Source organism: Filicampus tigris, chromosome 4 (assembly GCF_054856515.1).
Source record: "Filicampus tigris isolate MCC_2025a chromosome 4, RoL_Ftig_1.0, whole genome shotgun sequence".
Lineage (NCBI taxonomy): Eukaryota > Metazoa > Chordata > Actinopteri > Syngnathiformes > Syngnathidae > Filicampus > Filicampus tigris.
This window is the reverse complement of record NC_141220.1, coordinates 30,125,734-30,149,132: the sequence shown is the minus strand read 5'-3', so window position 1 is coordinate 30,149,132 and position 23,399 is coordinate 30,125,734. Positions and strand designations below refer to the sequence as shown.

The 23,399-nt window shown below is 52.2% G+C and overlaps 2 protein-coding genes across 3 annotated transcripts; one reads left to right on the top strand and one right to left on the bottom strand.

Annotated features, from left to right (window-relative positions):
- The first annotated feature begins 271 nt into the window (after window positions 1-271).
- pex11a (peroxisomal biogenesis factor 11 alpha) lies at window positions 272-3,379 on the top strand. Its single transcript, XM_086029272.1, has 3 exons — window positions 272-935; window positions 1,026-1,141; window positions 2,259-3,379. Exons 1-3 carry the CDS (start codon window positions 880-882, stop codon window positions 2,825-2,827), a joined length of 741 nt encoding a protein of 246 aa, XP_085885398.1. The 5' UTR covers window positions 272-879; the 3' UTR covers window positions 2,828-3,379.
- On the bottom strand, window positions 3,045-22,925 carry LOC147149434 (RNA polymerase II elongation factor ELL). Of its 2 annotated transcripts, XR_015086636.1 has the most exons (13): window positions 22,719-22,925; window positions 18,322-18,369; window positions 11,605-11,726; window positions 10,638-10,792; window positions 8,404-8,672; window positions 8,114-8,238; window positions 6,538-6,655; window positions 5,963-6,362; window positions 5,639-5,693; window positions 5,138-5,309; window positions 4,972-5,016; window positions 4,597-4,870; window positions 3,045-4,532 (listed from the first exon to the last, which is right to left on the bottom strand). XR_015086636.1 is itself a non-coding variant. In XM_086029267.1 (12 exons), exons 1-12 carry the CDS (start codon window positions 22,854-22,856, stop codon window positions 4,757-4,759), a joined length of 1,761 nt encoding a protein of 586 aa, XP_085885393.1. In that variant the 5' UTR covers window positions 22,857-22,925; the 3' UTR covers window positions 3,045-4,756. The 2 variants fall into 2 exon arrangements, 1 of the variants encoding a protein (XP_085885393.1); XM_086029267.1 differs by having other exon boundaries at window positions 3,045-4,870.
- Window positions 22,926-23,399: the final 474 nt, after the last annotated feature.

Below are 23,399 nucleotides of genomic sequence, written 5' to 3'. Positions count from 1 at the left end.
TTCCGTGCAGAATGTTGAGCAATGGCTGCTATTCGTTTGCTCAGGCTCCCCAGAGCGCCGTGGCAAAGGTTCAAAGGTTGGAGGACCACCGTGACTCAAGTCACACTTTCATAAAACACCATTTTGGCCTTCTATTATGAAATGCACAAGTGAGTGTTTGGCTGCCAGCCAGTCTGAACTTCCCGTGGCAGTCTGCTGTCGCGTCACTGGCCTTTTGTATGAAAAAAGGTGGCGTGGGAGATGGAGGGAATGCGCCACGTCTCGTTTGCACCGGAAAGCTACTCAGTCGACAAATGAACAGAGCGACAGACAGACAGACAGACAGACAGACAGACAGACAGACAGACAGACAGACAGACAGACAGACAGACAGACAGACAGACAGACAGACAGACAGACAGACAGACAGACAGACAGAAAGATAGATAGATAGATAGATAGATAGATAGATAGATAGATAGATAGATAGATAGATAGATAGATAGATAGATAGATAGATAGATAGATAGATACTTGTCATTTGTATTTTTCTGTAGTTACAGCGTTACCTTGGCAACACTAACGCGTATGGCCCGTGACGACATCTTTCTCGGCTTCCTTACACTTCCGGGTTGAAACAAACGACTTTGGACCAAACGCACTTGCTTATCAAGAACTCACGAGAAGAAAGAATTGAGCGCAATTTAACATTTTTTCATTTTTTTTTTCTTACCGTCGATACGAAGTGTCATTTATTTGTGTCAAACTTCAACTTAATACTGAGCGTTATTGCAGACGGTATTTACACCGACCACAATTGCCGGGCATTCTACTAAGTGCACGAAGATTCGCTTTAAAGGGAACAAGAGCAAGTTGAAGTTGTTCTCCAACCATCAAGCTATGGACTTGCTACAAAATGTAATCAACCAGACTCAGGGTAGGGACCGTATTTTCAGGTAGGTTGCGGGGGAGGAGCACTTGCCCTCGACTCCGGCAGTCCGGTATTTATTTTTCACCAACTGTCCTCTTTTTCCTGATTGTTTTAGAGCAAGCCAATATGCGTGTGCCCTGTCTGCGTATGCTCTGCGAGATAATTGCCAACGAAAGGAGCTTGTGGCCAAACTTAAGAGTGTGGAGGCAAACATGAGTGCTGGACGAAAGTGTGAGTATGAATGAATTCAATCATCAATGTTATTTGTTCGAAAATTCCACATGAACATTCAGAGTTTTGAAGGTGAATATTTGCAACTCATAATTGACCTTTTCTCTTGGAACATGGAACTTTTGAATCAATCATTTACTGTTACGTGTACCAGGCTAGCTGGCGTTTTTTAAAAAAAACGTTTTGTAATGAAAAGTTTGATGTTGAAATTTGTTTGTGTGCTTTTGCGCGGCTAGGTGTATTTCCAAAGTTGCCATTGCGTTTTAATGACCCACAAAGTCTCCAAAGATTCTTATTTTTAATTGTCACCACCACCACCACCACCACCATCATCATCATCCACCATTTCCTCTACTCTGTCTTGGTTACGGTTGAGCTGCGGCCTGTACGAGCAGATTTGGGGTCCGAGGCGATGTACACCCTGGGCTGCGTGGACTGGGTGCGTGTGTGAGTCAAAAAGCCCAAAAAACAAATTCTCTTCTCGTGAATAATGTTCCATTTGTGCTATTTAAGTGGAGATTTTCAGGCAAATTTGAAACGTCACGGACAGTTTGGCGAGATTTCTGCCTGCACGTGCTTATTGGTGGCGATTTTGAACTGCGCCTTGTCGGCCAGTGGCAGATGAAATGAAAGGGTAGAGAAATAGTGAAGCGATTCTGTCCTATTTGAAGTTATTTTCGACGAGATTGGCGACCGTCATTTTTTTTTCCAAATTGATGGCGCGCGGTTGTCGGCTTGAAGCGGCCGATCATTTTGACTGGCTAGCGTTTTTGGGACATCATGTTAGCTAGTTAGCAGCCAGCCACTAAGCTGAGCTCACAATAGCCACGCTCCCTTTTGCTGACTCCCACGTGTCACTCACCCTTTAAAAAAAAATCACCGATCCTGCATCGGCGCTTGCAACGACAAGAGAGCCTGCACCTCACGTGCACGTCTGTTTGCTGAGTAGTACACGAGTAGGCTTGTTTTTCATGCAAATTGAAGCGTCTGCATCACGATGAGATGGCCGCAGCCGATACTCGCGGCGTCGTGCGGCTGGCTGCGTACTGTTGATCCGACAACTTGTTGACAGCGGTAAAGCCCCCCCCCCCCCCCCTTTTTCTGTCGTCTTTGTCAGTGCTCAGGCTGGGGAACGCCGTGAACGCCGCGGCGGCCGCCAAGCGAAGCGCGCGACTCTCCGACCGAGTGCTTTGCCTTTGCCTCACCGCGGCCGACGTCAGCCGGGCGCTCTACTTGATGTGCGACAACGTGCTGTGGGCTGCCAGTGTGGGCCTTCTTCCCAATATCGACAAGGGGCGCTGGAGCGCGTCCGCCTCGCGATGCTACCTCCTCTCGCTGGCGATGAGCCTGACCCGAGACGTTTACCTCACCGGCCGCTTCGTGGCGCAGAGGGCCGCCGATCCGCGCTTCAGGCAGAACATGAGCTCACACCTTCACCAGAGCCCCGAAGTGGCCGAGGTCCTCTTCCCTCATTTGGACGCCTTTGTCTTTCTGCTGCTGCACAGCTTCAAGTGGCAGCCGGCCGTCGTCTTGGACGCCATCAGAAACCTTTGTGATCTGTCCATGCCGCTGGACAAGTTGGGGGTCTACCAGACAAATGCCGGCGTGCTCGCCTTTTGCGGTCTGCTCTCCTCACTCATTGGCATCGCGACCCTCGTACAGCCCAAGTTGAGAATCCAACCGTGACAAGACAAGATGGCAGACACCAGAGTGGAAATGGGCCCAACGAGCGAATGAGCCGGAACGCGCATTTTACGGGACGGACGCAAGACGATGGTCAGAATTGAAAGCTCGAAAGAAACTGGAGCGTTTTCGTCGAACCTTCGCTCCCAGTCTAATTGATTGAATAGCCACTGCCGTGGATTGAAGATAAATTTGCAGCACAGAAAACGTGAGGTTGGACTGATTTTTGAATGCACGAGCTTTATTTGCATTGTTTTGTCCGACAACAAACGATTTGTTTTCCCGAAAGCTTTTTTGTCACGACGACCGCATTTGCATAGCACATCCGCCGTCGAGATGGCAAATATATCCTGTATTCCGTTTCCCTTTCACCGTACTCGCAGGTGTCATTGTGCAAAGAGAGAAAAGCGCTTTGTTCTCTTAGGTGGACCATTTGCTGGGATTGACCGCAGACCAAATATTTCATTCCACATTTCCTTGTGCCTCAAGTATTGTTCCAGTAGCAACAAAGCAAACCAAGGTGGAGAAACGGTTGCCTTGGCGGAAAGAAGCAAATACGGGGCTCGCTCCTTTTTTGGGAATACCCGTGTGCAAAATCACGCCCATCAATTGCCGTATCCCATCTTCCAAATGAAGGAAGGCTTTTCTCTGTCAGCGCAGTGCTCCGATTGCGTCCGACAAGGCGGGTGACATCAACTTGATGGCACTTTTCTGGTGGCAACAGTTTGAAAGTACAGAACGGTCAAGTCAGCCAAGTTGCTGAAAAGGCACCTGCGCGGCGGACTGAGCGCTTTCCTCTGCACTGCCCCCATTTTTCACGTGATAAGGCGTCACATGCGGCCCGTGTCCGCCATTCAACTAAATCAACGCTTCCCGCCACTACTGAAGCGGCAAATAAGCGTCCCCGGTGACCCAGATAACTTTGCGGCGCACCGCTCGCTCCACATGCCTTCCGGAGCGAGCGCGTGCCGGTAAACAAGCCCGCCGAGAGCGGCGCGCGAGATCAGCCAGAGTTGACGCGTTTACACAAGAAAAAGAATAAGGCCACTTGTGCTCGGCGACATGATGCGGATGCGGCGGACGTTACGCTCGATGGTAGACGAAGGACAGATTTTGTCCATGACCGGCAGAAACGGGCCCGCTGATGATATTTCCGATGGCAAACTGATCACTGAAAATGATCTCGAGAGAACTTTGCAGGGTCTCCGTGCTACGGGAATGTCTCGTTTTGCATTTCCTTTCTACCGAGTCCTTCAAACAAATCAAATGCGCTTAGTTTGCCCTTCATCAATAAAGCGACTCGACCTGTCAAGTCAGCGAATGGCAAGTAACGAGATGGATTGCTCTGATTGACACGTACGCGCGGATAGCGTTTGTTTGCCTGCTAAGACTGATTGTACCATCAATGTGATACTTTGAATCAACGCGTTGCTCTCTGACAAGAGAGAGAATCGAAAAAACCATTTTGGCAGGAACGCTCAATTTGAGAATTCAGGAAAACGTCAGGAACAGGACTTGGCTTTCATTTGCACATCTGCCCAGTATACAGCAGGACAATTTGCAGCCTTGACGGCACCAAAAGCATCAAGGGCAACAGCCGGCGGGGCGGGGCGGGGCGGGGCGCGTCCCCACCTGCGGAACCACCTGGCGGGGCGGGGCCCCACCTGCGGAACCACCTGGCGGGGCGGGGCCCCACCTGCGGAACCACCTGGCGGGGCGGGGTCCCACCTGCGGAACCACCTGGCGGGGCGGGGCCCCACCTTCGGAACCACCTTGCTCCATGCGGAGGAGGAAAGCGAGCGGCGTTTCAGCGACTGCGGCACCCGAGGCGGGCGGGCAGTCTTTGGGCGGGCTGGCAGTCTTTGGGCGGGCTGGCAGTCTTTGGGCGGGCCGCAAGTCTTTTGGTCCACTCTCACGTCAGGAGGGGCCGTTTTACGAGGAGAGCTCCTGCGCCCGGTCGTAGTCTGAGATCAGACCTTTGATGTGTGACAGTTTCTGATGGAGGTACTCGCATCGCTTCTTTTCTTCCCTGTAGCCAGGAAACTTCTAGAAGACACAAAGACAAAGGGCACAAGTCTGCTGGGCATTCCGCCTAGCCGACGGAGCGGTCCGACTATCCGCCTACTGCTTGTATATTTGACACATACCTTCTTGTACTTGCGGTACTTTTGTAGTATTTGCTCCTCCATCAGCTGTAAAAGATTTGAAAGCGGGCAAGAGCGAATGGCTTTGCTCATCAGATGTGCTTTGACCAGAAGGGCAAGCGGACTGACGTGGCGGCGTCAGGCAAGCGGGCGGGCGGGCGGGCGCTACCTTGTACTCTTGCGTTCCCGCCGAGAGCGTGTTGATCTTTGAGCCCAATTGAACAAACATCTCCGTGATGGCCCCGATGCGGTCGTGAAGGGCTCGGTATTCGTCGTACTCGGAACAGAAGTCGGCTTTGTATTGCTCGCGTTGTTCCAGTGCTGAAATCGAGCCGTATTTCCTGGAAAAGAAAGGAAAGCAACACTACGCTATTGGAAGGGAGCCTCCGAAATCTTCCACTAGGTGGCGCCTTAGGATAGAGGAGTGAGTTGCCATTGCAGCGGGGCTACTTGAACAGATGGATGGATGGATGGATGGATGGAAGGGGGAGATTTGCGAAGGCAGGCATATGTTTTGTTTTATTTTGGGGTTTTTTTATGTGAATGTTTTGAAGTTGAGCAGTGCGGCTTTGGGGTGATGAGATGATATCGACTCATGCGGAAACACCGATGCCATGTTTCAACTCGATGCCTGAATAAAAAAAAGAAAATGCAAGTCGTGGCAACTCACAAGAAATAATCCGGCAGGTCCTCTTTTGTGCTGCGTCTGACGGGTGTTTTCTCTCCTGGGAAGAAAGCACGCACTTGAGCCCGTTTGGCAAACGCGGTAAGGCGAGCGTCATCTAACAGTCGGGTACAATCGTTTATGGCAGCTTCTGATCGCGGAAACGCGATCCGAGGCCGGCGGTGACGTCGGCAGCTCCGCACCTGCCGAGTCCGACTGGCTGGAGCGGAGCTCACCCAGCTGTGGCGCGGTCAATCATCAACAGACTGGGGACCGATGACGAGTTAAGACCGGAGAAGATTATTCAACTCTTTGATCATTCAAGTTTACCTTTGAGATTTTCTTGGCTGTTCTTCAGGTCTGGGCTGCTCCCCATCCACTCTGGTTTGAAGCGCTGGCGTTCTTTCTCTTTGTGCTTTTTGGGCTTCTTCCTCTTGTGTAGAGCGTTGGGCGGTTGCGGGTCGGAGTCCGCGTGCGGGCACTCGGGACTGCGAGCCGGCTCTGTCCTCTCCACTTTGGACGATGCGCTCGGTTTGCGCGGCGAGCGCAGAGCCTCGGGACACGCCTGGAGACGATTGCTAGTTTTGCTGAGGCCGCGGGAGGAGCTTTGGGCCCCGTTGGCGCTGTCGTCTCCGGGGGACGGAGACTGCCGCGGCGAGCGACGCTCGAGTATTAGTCTTTGCTTTTTGGGCGTTTGAAAGTTGGATGGATCCAAAGGCAAAGGGCGTTTCTGCAGGAAACACAGGTTGGATATGAGCAGCAAAATGGAGCGAGCAAGAGCAGCCAGAACATGGGTCAGTGGCGCCAGAAAGTGCCTTTGCTTTGCTTTGCTTTGCTTTGCTTTGCTTTGCTTTCAAGTGAGAGAGAGTGAGGGAAAATCCAAAGTGTTGAAGGTGAACAATTACCGCAGAGAGAGTCTTTGCAGGACTGAGCTGGGAAGGAGAATCCCCGGGAGTTTTGTGGGCCGGCTGGTTGGCTTGGGGACTTTTCAACGGGCTACTGCCGTCGAATGGCTGAAGTTTCCTGAAGACAAGATGAAGAACAAAGCGCCGTCACGCGGACGGTAAGCAGCAGGTCAAAGGGCCGTAACGCTAAACAGGAAGAAGCAGAAAGCGGCTCGTAAAGCTGCCGTGGGTGCATTTACGAGGAGCCGACGCTCATTCCTCCTAAAAAAACGCATTCCGGACAACGTTGACACAAAGCCGTCATTCCGACTTGAGCTTGAAGTCAGTTACAAAAAAAAAAAAAAAATGACGGGAGTCAAATTTCTGCCATGACATTTTGCAGTGATCCGTTTTGGACACCGACTAATGTTATGGACGGGCCAAGAGGGAAGAGTGCAGAAGAGACGGACAGTGTCCAAAGTTTTGGATCATTTGCACACTTGAAAAAGGATCAAGTGCAACGCGCCCACTTGCAAAGCAGAAATGGCTTCCACAGCACAGCTGCACGTCTACAGTCAAGCAACCATCATGAGCTCCATCGCTCGAAGGGATTGCGATGCCCCCGCAGGCGGTCCGGAGTAAACGCTACACAGGTACCGGTACACTTTGAATCACTTTGTTGAGCCAATGTAAAGTCATTCGGACACCGGCTGCGGCGGCCACAACTGACGAGCACTCGAAGACGCGGACCGCCCTCGGGCTAACCGGCGGCGAGCCGCGACCGGACGCGCTCAGGACCCCCATCGTCATTTGTTTGTCTGCGGTTGGCCGGCGAACAGTCGGGGGTGTGGCCCGCCCGCTGGCTGGCATAGGCTCCGGTGTTGGGCTCGGCGCTAGGGCCGCGCCACCCTCGTGGGGAGAAGCACGGATGGATGATTGGGAACGCTCGTTGGTTCTAAAAATAGCTTCGGCCCTCGATTGACAAGACCGTCAGAATGCCATTTCCGCCCAATGTTTTGTTTGGTGTCTCGGCCGGCAGGATGGACGAGACGGACCGCGCCGCCCAGATTGAACACGCCGCCCAGATTGAACACGCCGCCCAGATTGAACACGCGCCGTTGTGCTGAACGATAAACTGCAGCAGACGTTGGAGCGCCTGCAGGACCGACTCCTGGGCTCCTTCGATCGGCTTCCTACACTTCCCCCCAGCCCCCAGCAACAGGTCACGCCTCCACCTAATCATCATGTGGATCTGAGTGCAGTTCCACAAGGATAAGCCGCATACAAAACGCACTTGTGGCAGACTCACAAGGAGCCGGCGGAGGTGGCACACATGGCTGGCGAGTTGAGTACGGGGGATATTTTCCTCAGCAGAACTGCTTTGAAGACGTCCGGCGGTCACTGAATTCATCGAGTCAAGTCAGTGTTTGGTAAAGGCTTGTCTAAATTTTGCCAATGTTGTCTTCCGACAGTCGCTCACTTGCCCAAACCTCGCTCCCACCAAGAGGTGCATTCGGAAGCCATTTCCAAAGGTGGAAATGGGGCAAAGGCTAGCCAGAGTGGCGAAAGGTTTGTTTGACCCCGAAAGCCGGCCCACCTGATCAGAAGCCTGTTGATGAGTTGCTTCTCCTCCTCCACGTAAGCAGGCCAGTCTCTCTGGACGTGTCTGTAGAGCTCATCCTTCAGAGAATAGCTGTTGTCTTTCATGTTCAGCTTGCCAACCTGACGACGACGACAACAAACGGCACGACAGAGACCCTTCTCAGAATGTGCCGCGAGCAAGAGAAACCACGCTTGACTGCCTTGTGTCCAAGCTAAGCCACCTACCGTTTCAATGCTGGAACTAGCGAGAACCCAGCTAGGACTACTTGTTGTTTAACGTCTCACCTCATCCAGCACTGAGGTCAGGTCCGCCTTGTCCTTTGGACTGACCCGTTCTCTCTCCGACCACAGCAGCAGCTCGGGTTTCTTGTAGGGTTTTAAGGCCAACAGATGGAGCATGCGGTCCCGCAAGGGCCGGTGTGCCACAGGGCTGGGAACGAGGCTCCTCTTATTGCTGGGGGAGTGCTTGTTGCTGCTCTCTGAGCCTGAAAGCGGTGGCGGAGGCGGCGCCGCCGGCGCCGGCCCCTGCTTCCTCTGCACCTTCACGCACTTGCCTGGGATCAAAACAAAGGCACACGCGCTCAGCTCTCCATAGAGCAGGGGTGTCCAAACTCGAGGGCCGGTGTCCTGCCTGTTTTGCATCTACCCCAGTTGCAACGCAGCGGTTTCAAGAGATCAGAATCGTTGTCAAGCTTCTTCAGAGCTTGCTGATCAGTGCTGTGTGTTGCCACAAGGAGAATTGGAAAACGGGCAGGAATATCGGCCCTTGAGGACCGGAGCTGGACACCCCCGCCATAGACCATTTGTGGAAGTTACTCCCCGTTTGATCAGTGACAGATAGTCCCGAATTCATGAAACAATCTTGTTCACGGCTATGCACAAGACTTAAAAAGATGAGGTCAGAAAAGTGATCTGTCAACAGACCCAGCAGCATATCCAAAATCAAGTCCTGGATTGGGTTTTACAAATGCTTGACTGACAGTCAGTTCAGTTTGTGTCTCGAGAGGCGCATGCACGGCTTGATGCAACTGGTAGCGCTGCGTTGCGGTACATGTGGCCGGCCCCTTCTTGAAAAAGCGTTTGAAATGCATGAATGCAGCGAGCCAAGTGTTGCAGCGACGGCGCGAGAGGAGCGGGAGCCCACAGCCGGCTAAACGGAGGAGCTAAAGCAACAAGCAAACAGAGGCCCTTTCTTTCTCTTGCCGCACCCTCGGCAGCCGCCGCTGCTTCTCCATACGCACGCTCCATAATCTCATTACGACTTTAAGACGGACTTGGGAGGCTGCCGTAGGTCCAAGACGGAACGGGACGTTCCGAGGAAACACGCGCTTGGCGGTTAGCCGGAGCAGTAAAAATACATTTGCTTCCCCTGCACTGGCGATTTGGCAAAGTATTTGGCTTTGTCTTACGCGGAAGTGGTCGGAAATGGGGGGGGGGGGGGGGGGGGTGGGGGATTCAAACTTCCTAACGCGGAACTTTGCGGCTGCCCATACTTTGTGTGAGTGCGGTCATGTGATATTGGCAAAATGGAGTCAAATGTCACAAGTGGTGACAACGGTGGTGACACAATGTGAAAAGCAGCAAGGAAAACTTTCTACCTTGAGCCTTTCTATATCCACTTTGCCTAGACGTATAAATAGCTCAATGGTGACACTTTGTTGCCCTCAGAAAGTCTGAGCGCAGATGCAGCACAGGCTACCTCGTGTAATTGTGCACCACATTTCAGGTTATGGTCCTCCTGGATGCCTGTTCAGTAAGTGCAACGTTTAGTCAACATCTGCGACTTATTGTTGACATTTGAGCGAGTACCAAGTATTCCCCCGGCAAAGGAATGGCCCCGTTAGCGCATTACACGCACACGCTAGCGCATACGACGCCGACAAGGATCCATTTATTGGGACGGCGAGGAGCCCACTCGGACGTCTCACTCCCCCCCTGCATAGAAAAACCTACCGGCTTACATGCGTGCGCACGGCTTGCCTGTCATGCAACCAACCAGCATTGTGCTCCACGCAGCATGTCGTCATGGATGATATATTATTGGATTAGACTTTAGGGCCATGTCCGTTTCTCTTCCGCATGTCCCGACCTAATTACGGCGTCTTCTCAAGAAGAGACTTCCAAATGTTGCATCGCGCGGACTAAACCTCAGCCGCTGCAATGACGTTTTTCGGCAAATCCCCCATCAGTATGACGCCCGATGGCGGTTAAGCGAAAGGCCGTCGTCGTGTCGGTGGGCGCCTGAGCAATCTGCTCAATATCCAAATGTGGATCTGACAAAGAGGCACGCAGAAGTGCAAAAGTACACTTGGACTCGCAAACGGCAAATTCATCCAAAGAGGACGCTTCGACCGGCGGAGGTGCTTCCAACATATCGGAAGGAAAATGTTTGCGCCGACTTCCCCTTGAAGAAGGGGGTGGCGCTTCAATTCATACGCGAGTCAAGGCAGGTGACGGAGCGCTACTTTTCTCTGGTTGCCGTAGCGAGCGAGGGCTGGACGGAAGAAGGCGGCACTTACTTGGCCCCGGTTTGATCTCGATGGCCGAGCGGCTCCAGATGTCCTTCTCCACCTGGGACATGCGCTCCCGCGTGGCCTGGTAGGAGTCGTCTGTGGCGCAAACGGTGATCTTGTCCTGGATGCTGCCCTGGCCCTCCAGCTGATCCTTGCCCTCTCTTTGGCGCCAAAGCAGGACAGGACACATGTACAAAGGGGTCAAGCTCTCTGGCTGAGCCAGCGCCGGCCACTCATCACGTTGGCAATACCGCAAAAGCTTCTCGGACTGCTTCCATGTCAAGCGTCGCTTGAGTGCGCAACGTTGGACGCGTAACGGTTAGTGCTTTTGAGCTCTTTCCTTACTGGTTAGTGCTTTTGAGCTCTTTAGGAACGTAACGTAACTGTCTCTTTGACGGCAAGCGCGGGTCTAGTCAATTCTATTTGTGACTTTGGTAGTCCAAAACCATCAACAATTGTTTCTGGGAACACGTCTTTGAAATCTAGACAACAAAGACGGACGGAGGCATTGAGGGCGCGCTGTCCTTAACGAGTTCTTTTGATGTAGTGCAGTTCACGGAGAGCAGCAGTTCGGCCCGCCGCAAATTTCCATTTCAATACATCGGGCGGGGGGGGGGGCGAGGTCAAACCGTCATTATGAGTGACATCAGTATTCCGAGATTGTAACTTCCAGTCAGGGGAGCGGGCTGCGGGACCCTACGAAGCGGAAGTTCAACTACTGACGATTTGCGCGCAACCTCCCGACATGTCTCAAAGCCTTTCGCGCCCTTAGCTTTGCGCCTACTGCTAAAAGTGGCCACACGGCTGTGAAATGTGAAGAACCGCTTGAGGCGTCAAGTGCTTCTTGACCCGCTTTCTATTGTCAAGCACCAGCTTGGAGCGTTGACCCGCATAAACGAGTCTCGTTTGCGCACGGCCGGTGGGTGGAAAGAGCCCGCCGGGTAGCTTGGACCGGCCGGCCGCCCTTGCTTACCCTGAAACAAACTGATGAATGCAGTCGAAGCTGGACTGGGGTTTGTCTTTGCTGTCGCTGGACAGGTAGAAAGAGAAGACTCTGAATCCATCGGCAGAGTCCAAAGTCGGGATCTTCATATACTGGAAAAGTTGAAATCAGGACATTGACATGGAGCAGAGAAATACAGTTATCGAGTGGTTGAAGTGGAACCTCGCCGTTTTGCGGCCGTTGAAAGTTTCTTTCTACGTCAGGTCTCCTCTCGTGGCCTCCAACATGCCTCGATCAGAGCCTGCTGTGATTCAAAGTCATTTCGAGTGTGCAAAGACCCTCGATGAAGCCAACTCACTTCTTTGACTGCTCCTGACTTGTTAGCCGTTGTCTTTTCACACAAGCTAAATGATCGCTAATGCTAGCGCTGCGCCGCCACGGGACCTCTCGGGTCAAGGATGGCGACCTGTCGCCTTTTGCCCGTCGGAAAGGCAAAACATAACAATGGTTTCCACTTGTGCCATATCCTCGTTCCTCGTGGGCTGTCCATGCTGCCGTGGCAACAAACAAGCCAGCATGGTGACGAGCGTCCCTTTCAGGGACACGTTACATAAAATGACCCCAAAACCTACTTCCACTAAAAGGAAGGGAAAGTCATTAGCGAGCAGGTAATATGCCCGCCGCTCGCCTGCGGCGCCCGCGGCGCCCGCAGCTGACGTTTGCCCTCAAAACGGAGCCTATTTGCTGATAGAAAGAATGGCCTGGATTGTTGTGAAGACAGCCATACTTTCCCTCCATCTTTTACTCGTGTGAATTGGCGCCAACCGATGACCAGCGCCGAGAACTGCTGTCTTCCTCCCTCCCTCCCTCCCTCCCTCCCTCTCTGTCTGTCGCATCTCCTGCGTTTACTTGATGTACCTGCGCCTGAGGCCGAAGCAGCGTGGGCATTTATTTTTTTGTGGGGGGGGGGGGGCGGGGGGACTCCAGGAAAACAAATGTCAGGCTGCCTGTGGAGCCGTGGCTCACATGTGATCGATTGGAAGCCGAGTGCCCCCGGCAGATGGGGCAGGCGGGACCGTGGCTGTCGCAAATGCCCAGCCATGCAGCAAAGCCAGAAGCGTGTTTTTGGGGAGCGGCTAGCCAATGAGCTGCGCCTCTCGTGCCCCCCTCCCCTTCCGGGGTCCCCCTCCCCCATCAGCCTCTGCTTCGGCAGTCCAAGCCCGCCCATGTCAACACAAAACGCCACTTGAGACACGCAGCTGACCCCGTTTCTGTCTGCGCGTTTGCAAAGTGGTCAAGCGGGAGGCCTCGGGGCTAATTAGGAGCCACGAAAGCATCCAAGTGCGCAGGAGGGGGACGGGTGGGCCTTGTCGTCTGGACGCAGTGCTTTGAGAGCCACCCGCCAGCCGCCCTGACCACAATTGCAAGCAACAAGTCGCAGAAATGCTGAAAAGTAAGCAAAGGACAGAAGGTCTCCAGACAGGGGAGCTTTTGGCATTGCAACGGTGCCGACGCGACCGGAGCTGCGGGCTCCCCCGCCCGCGACGCTTCCGCCGGCTCACCCCCACGTCCTTCTCCGCGCCACCGCGCGCACTTGGCATTCTCATTCTAATCAATGTCGCTCGGGTCAGATTCCACTTTCCAGGCGGCCCCCGCCCGTTTTAACCGCAGCTTCCCTCTCGAGCTTCACGCCCTCTGTCATTTCACCCGCAGAGGTCCCGAACGCCACTTGCGGATCGTGTACAAGCGGAGCGTTGCGGCCGGTGGCAAATGCGACCGGTATTGGGGATCCGAGCCCAAAGGCTCCCAGGTGCCTATTTGCTTTGCTGACAAATGTTCCGTCGACCGTTGCGCCGGCTGACATTTTTATCACTGCCGGATCTAGCTCACTTCCATGTTACATGGCCACTTGTATAATCCCAAGAGTTACGTAACAGCTCCGCCGGACTCTGAACTGAATTCAAAGGTTGAATGTGAACACCCGACATGTCCTCAAGCCTGTTTTCGGCTGACAAACCAAACAAACTCTTTGACACGCTTTCATCGGACGCGCTGTTTCTCTCGATGCTTTTGTGCGAGTGATCGTCGCTGATTGCGTATTTAGGAAAGACATGCTTCTGAAACATCGTGCATGGGCAACATCAGCACCCAATCAGACTGACCTTATCAAATAAATGTTTCCTATCAATGTGTCTATGTAAACAGCTGACATGAAATAATCCTAGCAATGTGGTCATTTGGTTAAAAAAAAAGAAAAAGAAAAAAAATCATACCCCGGTGTATTTCCTAGTTTTGCGTTGAACTGGCGCCAAGGTGCGAACTTTCAAACGTCCGCATCTGTGACCTCGTTGAAAGCAAACAATTGTCGCGGCTCGTTTGGCCAAAGCGGCCTGTCTGATGAAACGTTTGATACGTTTCGGTCTTGACACCACATTGTGACGGCGGGCGGCTCTGCCGTCTTGGAGGCCGTGTCATTGAAAAATCTGGAAAACTGAGTTGCTGTTGCAAGTTGTTTCGTGCTCCAACTCCACAACGGCGTACTGCCTCGTTGCGGGCTGCAGCGCTTGTGAGCAGTTATCTCCAACGTGTAGAAGATGTTTGCAGACAAATCTCGTTACTGGCTCTTTTGAGTCGATGAGCGTGATTATGCCCGTCCCATTTGTAACACGACTTGCACGGGCACCGGTCACACCGATGCTCACAATACGCCGCTCGTTCCGTCGTGCGTAACTCGGCCGCCCGAGGGCCGGCATAGAATGGACATTCGGTATATTGCACTGGCGGCTCAGCTCTCTCGGCTTCTCGGTGCAGCGGTAATATGAGTTGTTCTTTGTAGAGGACCGAGATGACACTGTATGCTTGTGCTGTGAGTCTTGTTATATTGTCTGTCTGCATGTGTCGCAGCATCGTTTGCGTTCAAATTTGCCAGGTAACAATACCGCCGCATACAGTAGATGCCACTCGTTAGCTTGTGTGCCAACTGCATGTTAGCATTTAGGTAGCGGCGGCAACGTGCTCGCTTCCGATACACAGAGTATAATTCCCTTGGTTTGAGGTTTACTTTGACAGCAACCTTGGGCCTTGTGAGCGGCCATAAAAGCCTCGTCGAGTCAAAATTCTGCTGCATGTTGTGGAGTGACTTGACTTCAGTGCCAGCAGACGGCGCTCGCATCTCATGTCTGCGCTCGCAAACCCAAGTAAAGCAAAGTTTCTGAAAACGGCCGGCTCTCGCTCCAAAGTTGTATCGCAAGACAGCGGTGGAGTTTGCGCGTCATCGTCGACGGTTAGACCACAGTCCAAATGTTCTCTGGGTCATTTGGAAGTTCTCTTCCGCATCCCGTCGGCACGGAGATATGCGAAGCAGGCGTATTGGTCCGGATCAAATTCATCAAATGGCTTCTTCTCCGCTGTGTCTGAATTACAAGTGTGCACATTTAATCTGATGAGGACTTAATTGTTCAAAGAAAAGCTTTGTCAATCTGTCAATCTTTGTCAAAGGTCCATCTGACGAAGCGCCACATGCAATGCCGCCCGCCATTGTGCGCATTTGTCCACTTGGACCGTTGGACGGCAGTCCCCCCGCACTGTGACCCCCCCCCCGAGCAAGAAGGTTGATACAATAAGTGGCTCTGTGGCGCCAGCCGGCACGGCCGCATCTGCCCCCCCACGCTCGCTCTGTGTTTGGAGATGTCAAATACTTTCAAGCCGTTGGAAGGTGTCAACTGGACTGGAACAGAAAATCTCTGGGGCGAGGGCGCGGGGGTGTGGGGGGAGGGGGTTGCAGGGTGCTCAGCGGTTGATCGAGGACAAAGGGCGCCATCGCTAATGTCCTTGTAAAATTAAAAAAAAAAAGTCCTTCTTCAACTCCTCAAGCATATTAACAGCCTCTCATTTTTGATGGGGTTAACCAGAGTTGTAACCCTTTTAAGCTTCACTAAAGGGATCTAGCGCTCACCCCCATCCAAGCCCCACCCCAGCCCCCGGTCTTGTGCTTTGGCAAACCCAACATCTGCAGGGAGAGATGAGAGGATAGTTCTTCTTTCTTTCTTTTTTGGATGTATCCGAGGGAGGCGCCATTGGCAGCTTTGCTCTTTGACTGGCGCGTTTTCTCGTGCCCTCGTCTGGACCCACACATTCATTGTCGTCATTGTCTTGTCATCGGAGCCTACTCAGCCGTAGCGGCCGTCTTGTGTTGTTAGCCAAATACCGTCCATTCGGAAGGAACTTCCGTCCTTTGGCGTCACTCCTACGAAACCAAAAACACGGCGCCAAACGCGCTCGGGAGAACCGACAGGAGGTCAGAATTGCTTTTAAACCTTTCGACGAGAAGCAGCGGTCGGTTGCGGTCGCAAATGATAAGTAAGCAAAAAGCGCGTGGAGAACGGCGGTAACCAACGCAGCGCCGCGACAAATCGTGTTGACTCGCACGAAAACACAAGTCGCGCAATGACGTCAAAACATTGTCGTCGCACGGTGACGACGTAAATCTCCGGGTGTAACCGTCCGCAGCAAAACGCTCATCCGGACATATCCGAAGATATCCGCAGATCTCCACTCGGGCTGGAGTTTTGCGTTTTCACTGAAAAAAACTCCGGGGACGTGTGGATGATTGGGCTAAGCGCAGGCTTATAGCCGGCGTTTTCAAAACCCCCGGCTACGTGTAGACAGGGCCTTAAGGTTAGCGTGTGTGTATGGGGGTGGGGTGGGAGCTGGCTTCCAGTTAAACCGGTCGGTACATGAGGTGCGCCCCTAAATAGTCCTCCTTTCCAAATGTTCCACGCAGGGGAGCAGTTGGACATGCGGTGGGAGCGAGCGCAGATTTCCCCCCCCATTGCGTCTCCCTTTCGACTGATCGATTTGTTGACATCCTCCGTCGTTGATCAGAGTTCAGCAAAGTTCGGCTGCGGCTCTCGTCGCATGAGGAGATGGGGATGGGCAAGTGCGGAACATCCCCCAAGGTACTGACTTGTTCTGCCAAGCAGAATCGGTCTTTCTCCAGGAAACCACGGCTAATCTGTCAACCTCAACGCAACCCACCCAACTGGTCACTCACAATGGCTCCATCAACATGAACTCACTGCCGCGTCGGCGGCAAACTACGTTGCCCCGGGGCCGGCTGACCGGCGCAAGCGGGGCCGGCCAACATTCGCCGCCGGAGGCAAGGTGGCTCGAGCGCCTTGCACGAGCGCGCGACCGCACGTGACTGGGACAGAGCGGGAACGCAATTGCCGACCCTCCGCTTACCGGACGACTCGCTCGGCTCGGCGACTTCGCCGTTTGCTAGCTTTGGCGTACGAGCGATCCCTAGAAAGTAGAAAGACTTGCAGATATGAAGTCTGCCGTATTGACATGGACGTGCCATTTAATGCCTGTTTGCAACCTTATGACACCATTGGTGAGAATTATTGGGAGAAATCACATGGCCTTCAAATGGTCCAAATCGAGAGCAGCCGTCATGGTCATTGTGGCAAAGGTGCGCAGCCATCAGTGGGCAAGCGGCAGCGGCAGCGGCAGCAGCAGCTGGCACTTCCCAGAAGCTCGGGGCGCCCTGCTGCGGAAGGCGCCCTCCAACCCGACTCCGACTCCGACTCCGACTCCGACTCGCTCGAGACGGCTCAGCGCTCGCCTCGCGCAAATTCCGGCCAGGGTAACGGCCACGCTGCTGGCGGGGAGGGGCCAACGGCACGGGGATGGCAAATTCCTCAGAGCCGCTCGGAATGTGTTCCTTCATGCGTGGCCACCCTTTCAAAGTCCAGCGTTTCCTTTCAAACGCTGCACTCTTGCGCCGCTTGACTCGTACCGCGTCCCCTTCTTCATTTTCCTTGCGGCACATGCTCGTTGGCGACCAGTTCAAGCGTTCGCAAGCACTCTTCCATCACTGCTCGGGAGCCCGGAAGGGTCCCGTGCTTGATTTTCTCCAAGCCATTCGAACAGGTCCCGTGGCAAGCAAATGCTGGCGAATGACGAAAGCGCGGCCTTCGCGTCCGCGCGGCCTTCGCGTCCGCGCGGCGGCCTTCGCGTCCGCGCCGGCTCCACACAGGGCGACGCAGAAGCGGCGCGTCTTCTTTTCTACCGCACAACTATTGGGGATGGACTTTGCAGAGAAGAATTCCATTGCTCCCGTTGCTGACTGCAAGTCAGAGCCGCACGCAGACGTAGGCAGGCCCGAAGCCGCGGGGGCTCCCTGGGGTTGGCCGCCTCAACCCCATCCCTCCCCCCCGCCCCGAACAAAGCCTCCCCAGTTGCAGCCCTGACCCACTAAGCCGGCCAGCAGCCTGCGGGTACGCTGTACCGCGTCTTTGGGCTTCCGGGAGCCGGACACGGCAAAGTGACTTTGGTGGCGCGGGCAATCGGCTCTCGCGGGGATTAGGAGGACTTGCTTTAGACGGGGACGAGTGGCGGCTAAACGTGCAGCGGCCCGGCCGAACCTAGCGCAGGACTGTGCTTCAGGCCGCTCCTCCGCAGGAATGTCCTCTTGCAAGATATTTGCCGCGGGACAGCGCCGCCGAGCTAAGCGACAACCTCTCCTGAACGCTCGGCATGTTTGCGGCGGCCAAAACCAGCCGACAATGGCGGCGCCTGACGAGTCGCAAGGTCCGCCTCTTTGAGGCTGCGCACGTCAGGCCTTCTTAGGTGCTTGACGACAGCCACAGGTGCACAAGTCAATGTGCTTTCTGATGCTTTCTGATGCATTGGAGAGCGAGCGAGCGGGCGGGCGAGCGTGTGTGAAAGGAAGGACTCACTTACCCCCTGGCTTCCTTGCAAGCAAATGGAGGTCTGATGGGCTAGCGATGCCTACAAGACAAAAGAGCCACAAGTCAGACATTCAGCCATCGAGCGGACGTACGCAAGCCTTGCTCCATACCGCAGACCCGCCCTACAAGACTGAAGGATTGCCAGCGGCTAAAACAGGGAGCATCGAACGGATCATCCGGCCTTCAGTTCACAAAGGAGGCACAGCAGATTGGCTCTTGGTGCTGCGCCGCGGCATTTAAATGAGCTGGCGGCAACATTGTCCACCTCTGCGCAAATGAGCCTCGACGATGAACAGGGTCCCATTGGCCCGCACCGGCACTAATAGCCACGCGCGGTTGGAGTCAAGCAAAGACGGTCTTCGGAAAGGCGCCGTCAACCGGCGGCACCGGCGAGGCATTGTGGCGCCGTTGGCTATTTCCGAGGACGACGCGCTGTATTTCTCGCCCGGAGTTGTGCGGAACGGCTACGCGCCGGGACACGCCAAAACGCCGCGTGGAAAAAAGCTCAAGGTCGGTTTGTGTCAGAAAACCACCGCCGATCGTGACAAAAACTCCCGTGCGCATCTCTGCCCATGAGGTCAAGAGCAAAACAATCGCCGGCGTGTTTTGCTTTTGATGGGCATTGTAAGCAGGGGCGGAGCCACGGGTGGGCCCGGGTGCGCACCAGCCCACCCAGATTGACAGACTGCCCACCCAGTGAGATTCATGAACAAATATACACTTTTACATTTTTTGTAAATCATCAATAAATGATTTTGAATTTGTGTTTCGTCGTGTTTAGCACGCACGCTTGACTTTTGTCATTTTCAAACCTGTCCAATGAACTCGTTTATCCTAGCGATATGTTCCAAAGCCTCCCGCAACAAGTCCAAATCTGCCACCGAGGGACCATTTGCTTTCAACGCATTCAAACGTAGGACAACACAACGTTTGAACACATTGCAAAAGTATTTCAACACGGCAAAAAAAGCGCAAGCCTAAAATGGCACTGTATGGATTGGAGCGGCGTTTGTGTACATGCATGTGCCTTGAAGAGGCGGAGCCTGGTGGGCGAGAGCTGTGGCGGACTGCAGCTTCTCCCGCGGGGCGTTCATCCCATTCCTGAGAAGTGCACCAGTGAGTGTGGCTCTCCTTTCCCACCAGCGCCAACCCATTCAAAAGTAAATAAATAACAGCCGGAGCATGTTTCTAATGCCGACATGATGCACTATGGGTGTCGATCACCTGCTATGTCAATGAGAAGAGGACAGATCTTGACATCTTTAGCACGCCCCGCCCCCCGCCCTTCTGGCAATTGTGATTCATGACGAGTGAACCTAGCTGTGCGGTCACCGCAACGGCCACGAAGGCAGCGGCCTCCCGATCGCCGCATTCAGCGTCTCCACGTGGGAGCTTTCTGGGCTTCGCCTTGCCAGGAATGTGTGATTAATCACTGCGCAGACAACTTTGCTCGTGTCATTTGAGTGTCTTTGCGGGTCGGGGGAGGGGCGGCCGGCCATTGCAGCCGATTTCTTCACCAAACGATGAAGCCAAAAAAGGCCACGGGGGGATCCCCGAGGACACACAAACCTCCTTCTGAAACCAATTAGATGCATTGAAAGGGTTTTTCTTCCCTTTTCCTTTTACAAGCGGGGCTGCCATAAGCCCACTAATACTTTTCCCTTTGCCCCCCTGCTGATGAAGAAATATTTCAAAAATGTAAAAAAACAAAAAGAAAAACAAAACCCAGGTTGTGGCATTGAGGCTACATGATACATGCTTAATAGGATGAGACGATGATCTGTGAAGTACAGCCGCGCCGGGCTTTTCATTTATTCTTAATGCTTTGGGGAAATACCTTCCCTCTTGTGGAGCATTGTTCTGATTTTCTTCACTGCCAGTCAACGCCATATTGCGCGGAATAATAAGAAGGGGCCTGTAAGAAATGAATTGTTAATTGGCCCAAAATTGCCTTGCCTTTCTTTGACGGATCGCCACAAGGGGGAATAAAGCAGCTTCTTTCCGAGTGGTTGTAAATATAAATGAAGTAATTGTTTTCGTGAACGTAATTCTTTGAGTAATCCACGAAAGTCCCGGTAAAGTGAAGACAGATACAGTATATCTGGTCAATTTGACAGGGCACGCAGAGCGGTGCTGTTAACAACTCTGCCAAATTTGAATGATGGAAAAAGTGAGCTGTTAGTTTGCGAGCTAACAAGCTTTCGGGGGTTCCTCTTGCCTGGCGGGGGTTCTTCTCGCCTGGCTCGCTCGTGGGATCGCCTCCTTGGGTGACAACTGAAAAAAATAACCTCACTGAGCTGTTCTGTAAATTGCGCCAACCAGGGAAGCTTTTTCATAGACTGGAGGACGTCTAGCTAGCTCGCTATGCGTATGCTGTAACGGTGGAATTGGCCCTAGTGAGAAGAACTCACAATTGTGGAAAAACGCCATTTGAGCTGAGCATTGCTTTGATTACACTGCCAGTCATTAGGCACTTAATTGAGTCGAAAGGAATTAGTGGCTTCATTGAGCATTTCAGTATCTGTTTGTTTTTGTGTTTTTCTTTTGGGGGGGGGGTGTTAGTTATTTTCCCATAAATCAATATTTTCAAGCACAGAGCTCACTGGACCTTTGTCTAGTCATAGACTGAACCGTGTCAGCTATTGACAAGTATATTTTCTTGGTTCTGCTCAAGTGACAAGTATGTAGCAGTGGTGTTTTTTTTTCTTCTTTTTTTCCCATCTGGGCCTCCGGAGGACAAACCCGCCATGCGGCCCCTTGTCTCCAACGGCCAATCGTGCAAATGTAACAACATCTCGTGTGCGGCGGTGCGTGACATGGGAAACTTTTGGAGTTTTGTTGTTGTTGTTGTTGTTGTCGTTGCAAAGGTGCAGTTTGGAGCTGCGCTTCACAGCCCAGTGAGTCCCAGTGAGCTGGGCACGCTTCCAGTAGCGAGAGAGGCTAAATGGCAAACAATAACACACACGACGCCAGCCCCCAGTGCCACCCAATGCGCACCGACAGCCGCCCTTGCCACATCACATCTTGCTCTTTTTGGAGACCAACGAAGACTACGGAGTACAGTTCCTCTGTGTTGAACTTGTGAATACGTTCGCATTGACAGTGACATGTATTCATTCAACACTGTGAGCGCCTCTAGTGGTCGACCGATGAATCACTGTCTGAGTACGAGTCAGTTGTACTGAACTTTTTAGCGCAATGCATTTGCCTTTAAGCTTGAAGAATAGTTTTCTTTTTATATAAGTACAACTTTTTTGTTACATTTTGTGCAATAAGCATTTGAATTGAATGATTATTTACATGCAGTTAAATAGGAAAAACATATTTTTTAAAAGAGGGAGGACTGACTGGTAATGGTTGACTTGAAAGAGCATGCCAAAGAATCACTGTCCAAGCACAGTTGACTTGAAGTTAACTTTTTGGCACAACACATTTGCATTTAGGCTTGAAGGCAAGCTTGTTTCTCAACTTACTTGGATACAATTTTTATTTAAAACCAAAGAATTGCTGCCATAAGTGCAGTTCACTTGCATTTAAAGTTTTTACTGCAATAAATTTGCATTAAGAACTGTTTTTTTTTTTACCCTTATTGAGGTACAAGGTTTACCTTTATGCTCAATTGGTTTGGATTCAAGTACAGTTTTTTCGTTTTCCTACATTTAAGTGCAGTGTGAAAGTTCAAACTTTGCATAATGTTACAGACGGTAGCTTGCATTAAAATTGAGTATAGCCCGCCCTTTAGGAATAAAACCTTTTTTTTCTTTTTTGTGGATTAACTACTACTGTATTTGAATGCTTGGTACTTGGTGTAAACTGATACTGACTGAACTGATGTGCGTTAACTGAATAGGAAAACAGCAGGACATTATTATTACCAAGCTCTTGACATATAGCAACTTTTGGGGGGGTTGGGAGGCTGTTGCGTGTGGGGATTATACTTTGGTAAAAAAAAACAAAAAAAAACGCAATACTAAATTAGATCGGCTTTTCTTTTTGCGCAAAAACAAATTGTTTTGAAGGCTTAAAGGGGAAGAATTCCATCAAATCCATTCATTCCTCCAAGTCTATTTGCGGCGCCGTGTTATGATCCAAAGAAGCCAAGCTTGTGTTTATTTAACAGCAAAAACAACAGCACGTTTTCCCAGCACTGCTTTCTCCGACGGCGTTTGAACGTTTCTATTTTGAACTTTTACCACCATCATTAGCGCAAGAAAACTAGTTCCCAGGACTTTAACAGCTTCTGGACTTGGGAACGGTTAAAAAAAAGAGAGAGAAGGGTTTAAAAAAAAAATAAAAATAAATCGAAAAACATTCAAACGAACATCCCCCCCTCCCCCCCACCCAAAAAACAACAACACAAAAGCCGCATAAGACGATAATTTGTCTTACCTTCAGGTTCTGGTAGGTTTCGAGGGTTCGGATGGCGGTGTCAGTGAGCTTGACGTGATAGAGTGTTCGACTGGGGCTACTTTTGTGGATTTTGCCGCAGGAGAGCCCGTAGCGACGATCCTGTCTCAGCGCTGCCATTTCGACAACTGAACGCCACCAGCCAGCGACATCCTGCCCGCTGACGTCACGCCCAGCGGGCGGGGCCAGCCTCGAGCACACACGGCACGTAGAGCTGCACATTGTGCACAAACATATGCACGTGCATTAAGGCCGGGCAGACTTCATTGGTTTTCTTCCAATTGTTTTTTTTTTTTTTTTTTAAGCTTTCGCTTTCCAGTTCCCACAAGTTGCCCTGTGAGCGTGACGTCTCTTTTGGTTTTGCCAACTGGAATGTGCTCTTTTGTTTTTCGTCTCTGTGTTTGTAAACACAAGCTTTGGTATGCAAGATCACATGCAGACGAAGGACAAGGTGGTTGGTTTTAATGGCACTGGAATGTCGTGACGATTCAAGGCTCTCAAACTTTTTCCAGAAGATACGTAGCCTAATGTTATTTTGAACCACTGAAACAGTAAGCGCAGCTCAAACAATAATACCGAGCTTCAATATACACACGAAAGTCAATACATTGCGCAGAAGAGTTCAATCCAAATTGTACCTATGGGAAAAGTTGAAAGCAAATG

Coding starts and splice junctions, on each gene's coding strand:
- pex11a (XM_086029272.1), top strand. CDS start 880: ATGGACTTGCTACAAAATGTAATCAACCAGACTCAGGGTAGGGACCGT. Junction 936..1,025: donor GGTAGGGACCGTATTTTCAG/GTAGGTTGCGGG, acceptor TGATTGTTTTAG/AGCAAGCCAATATGCGTGTG. Junction 1,142..2,258: donor CATGAGTGCTGGACGAAAGT/GTGAGTATGAAT, acceptor CGTCTTTGTCAG/TGCTCAGGCTGGGGAACGCC.
- LOC147149434 (XM_086029267.1), bottom strand. CDS start 22,856: ATGGCAGCGCTGAGACAGGATCGTCGCTACGGGCTCTCCTGCGGCAAA. Junction 8,673..10,637: donor CGAGATCAAACCGGGGCCAA/GTAAGTGCCGCC, acceptor TTTTGATCCCAG/GCAAGTGCGTGAAGGTGCAG. Junction 8,239..8,403: donor TGACCTCAGTGCTGGATGAG/GTGAGACGTTAA, acceptor CGTCGTCGTCAG/GTTGGCAAGCTGAACATGAA.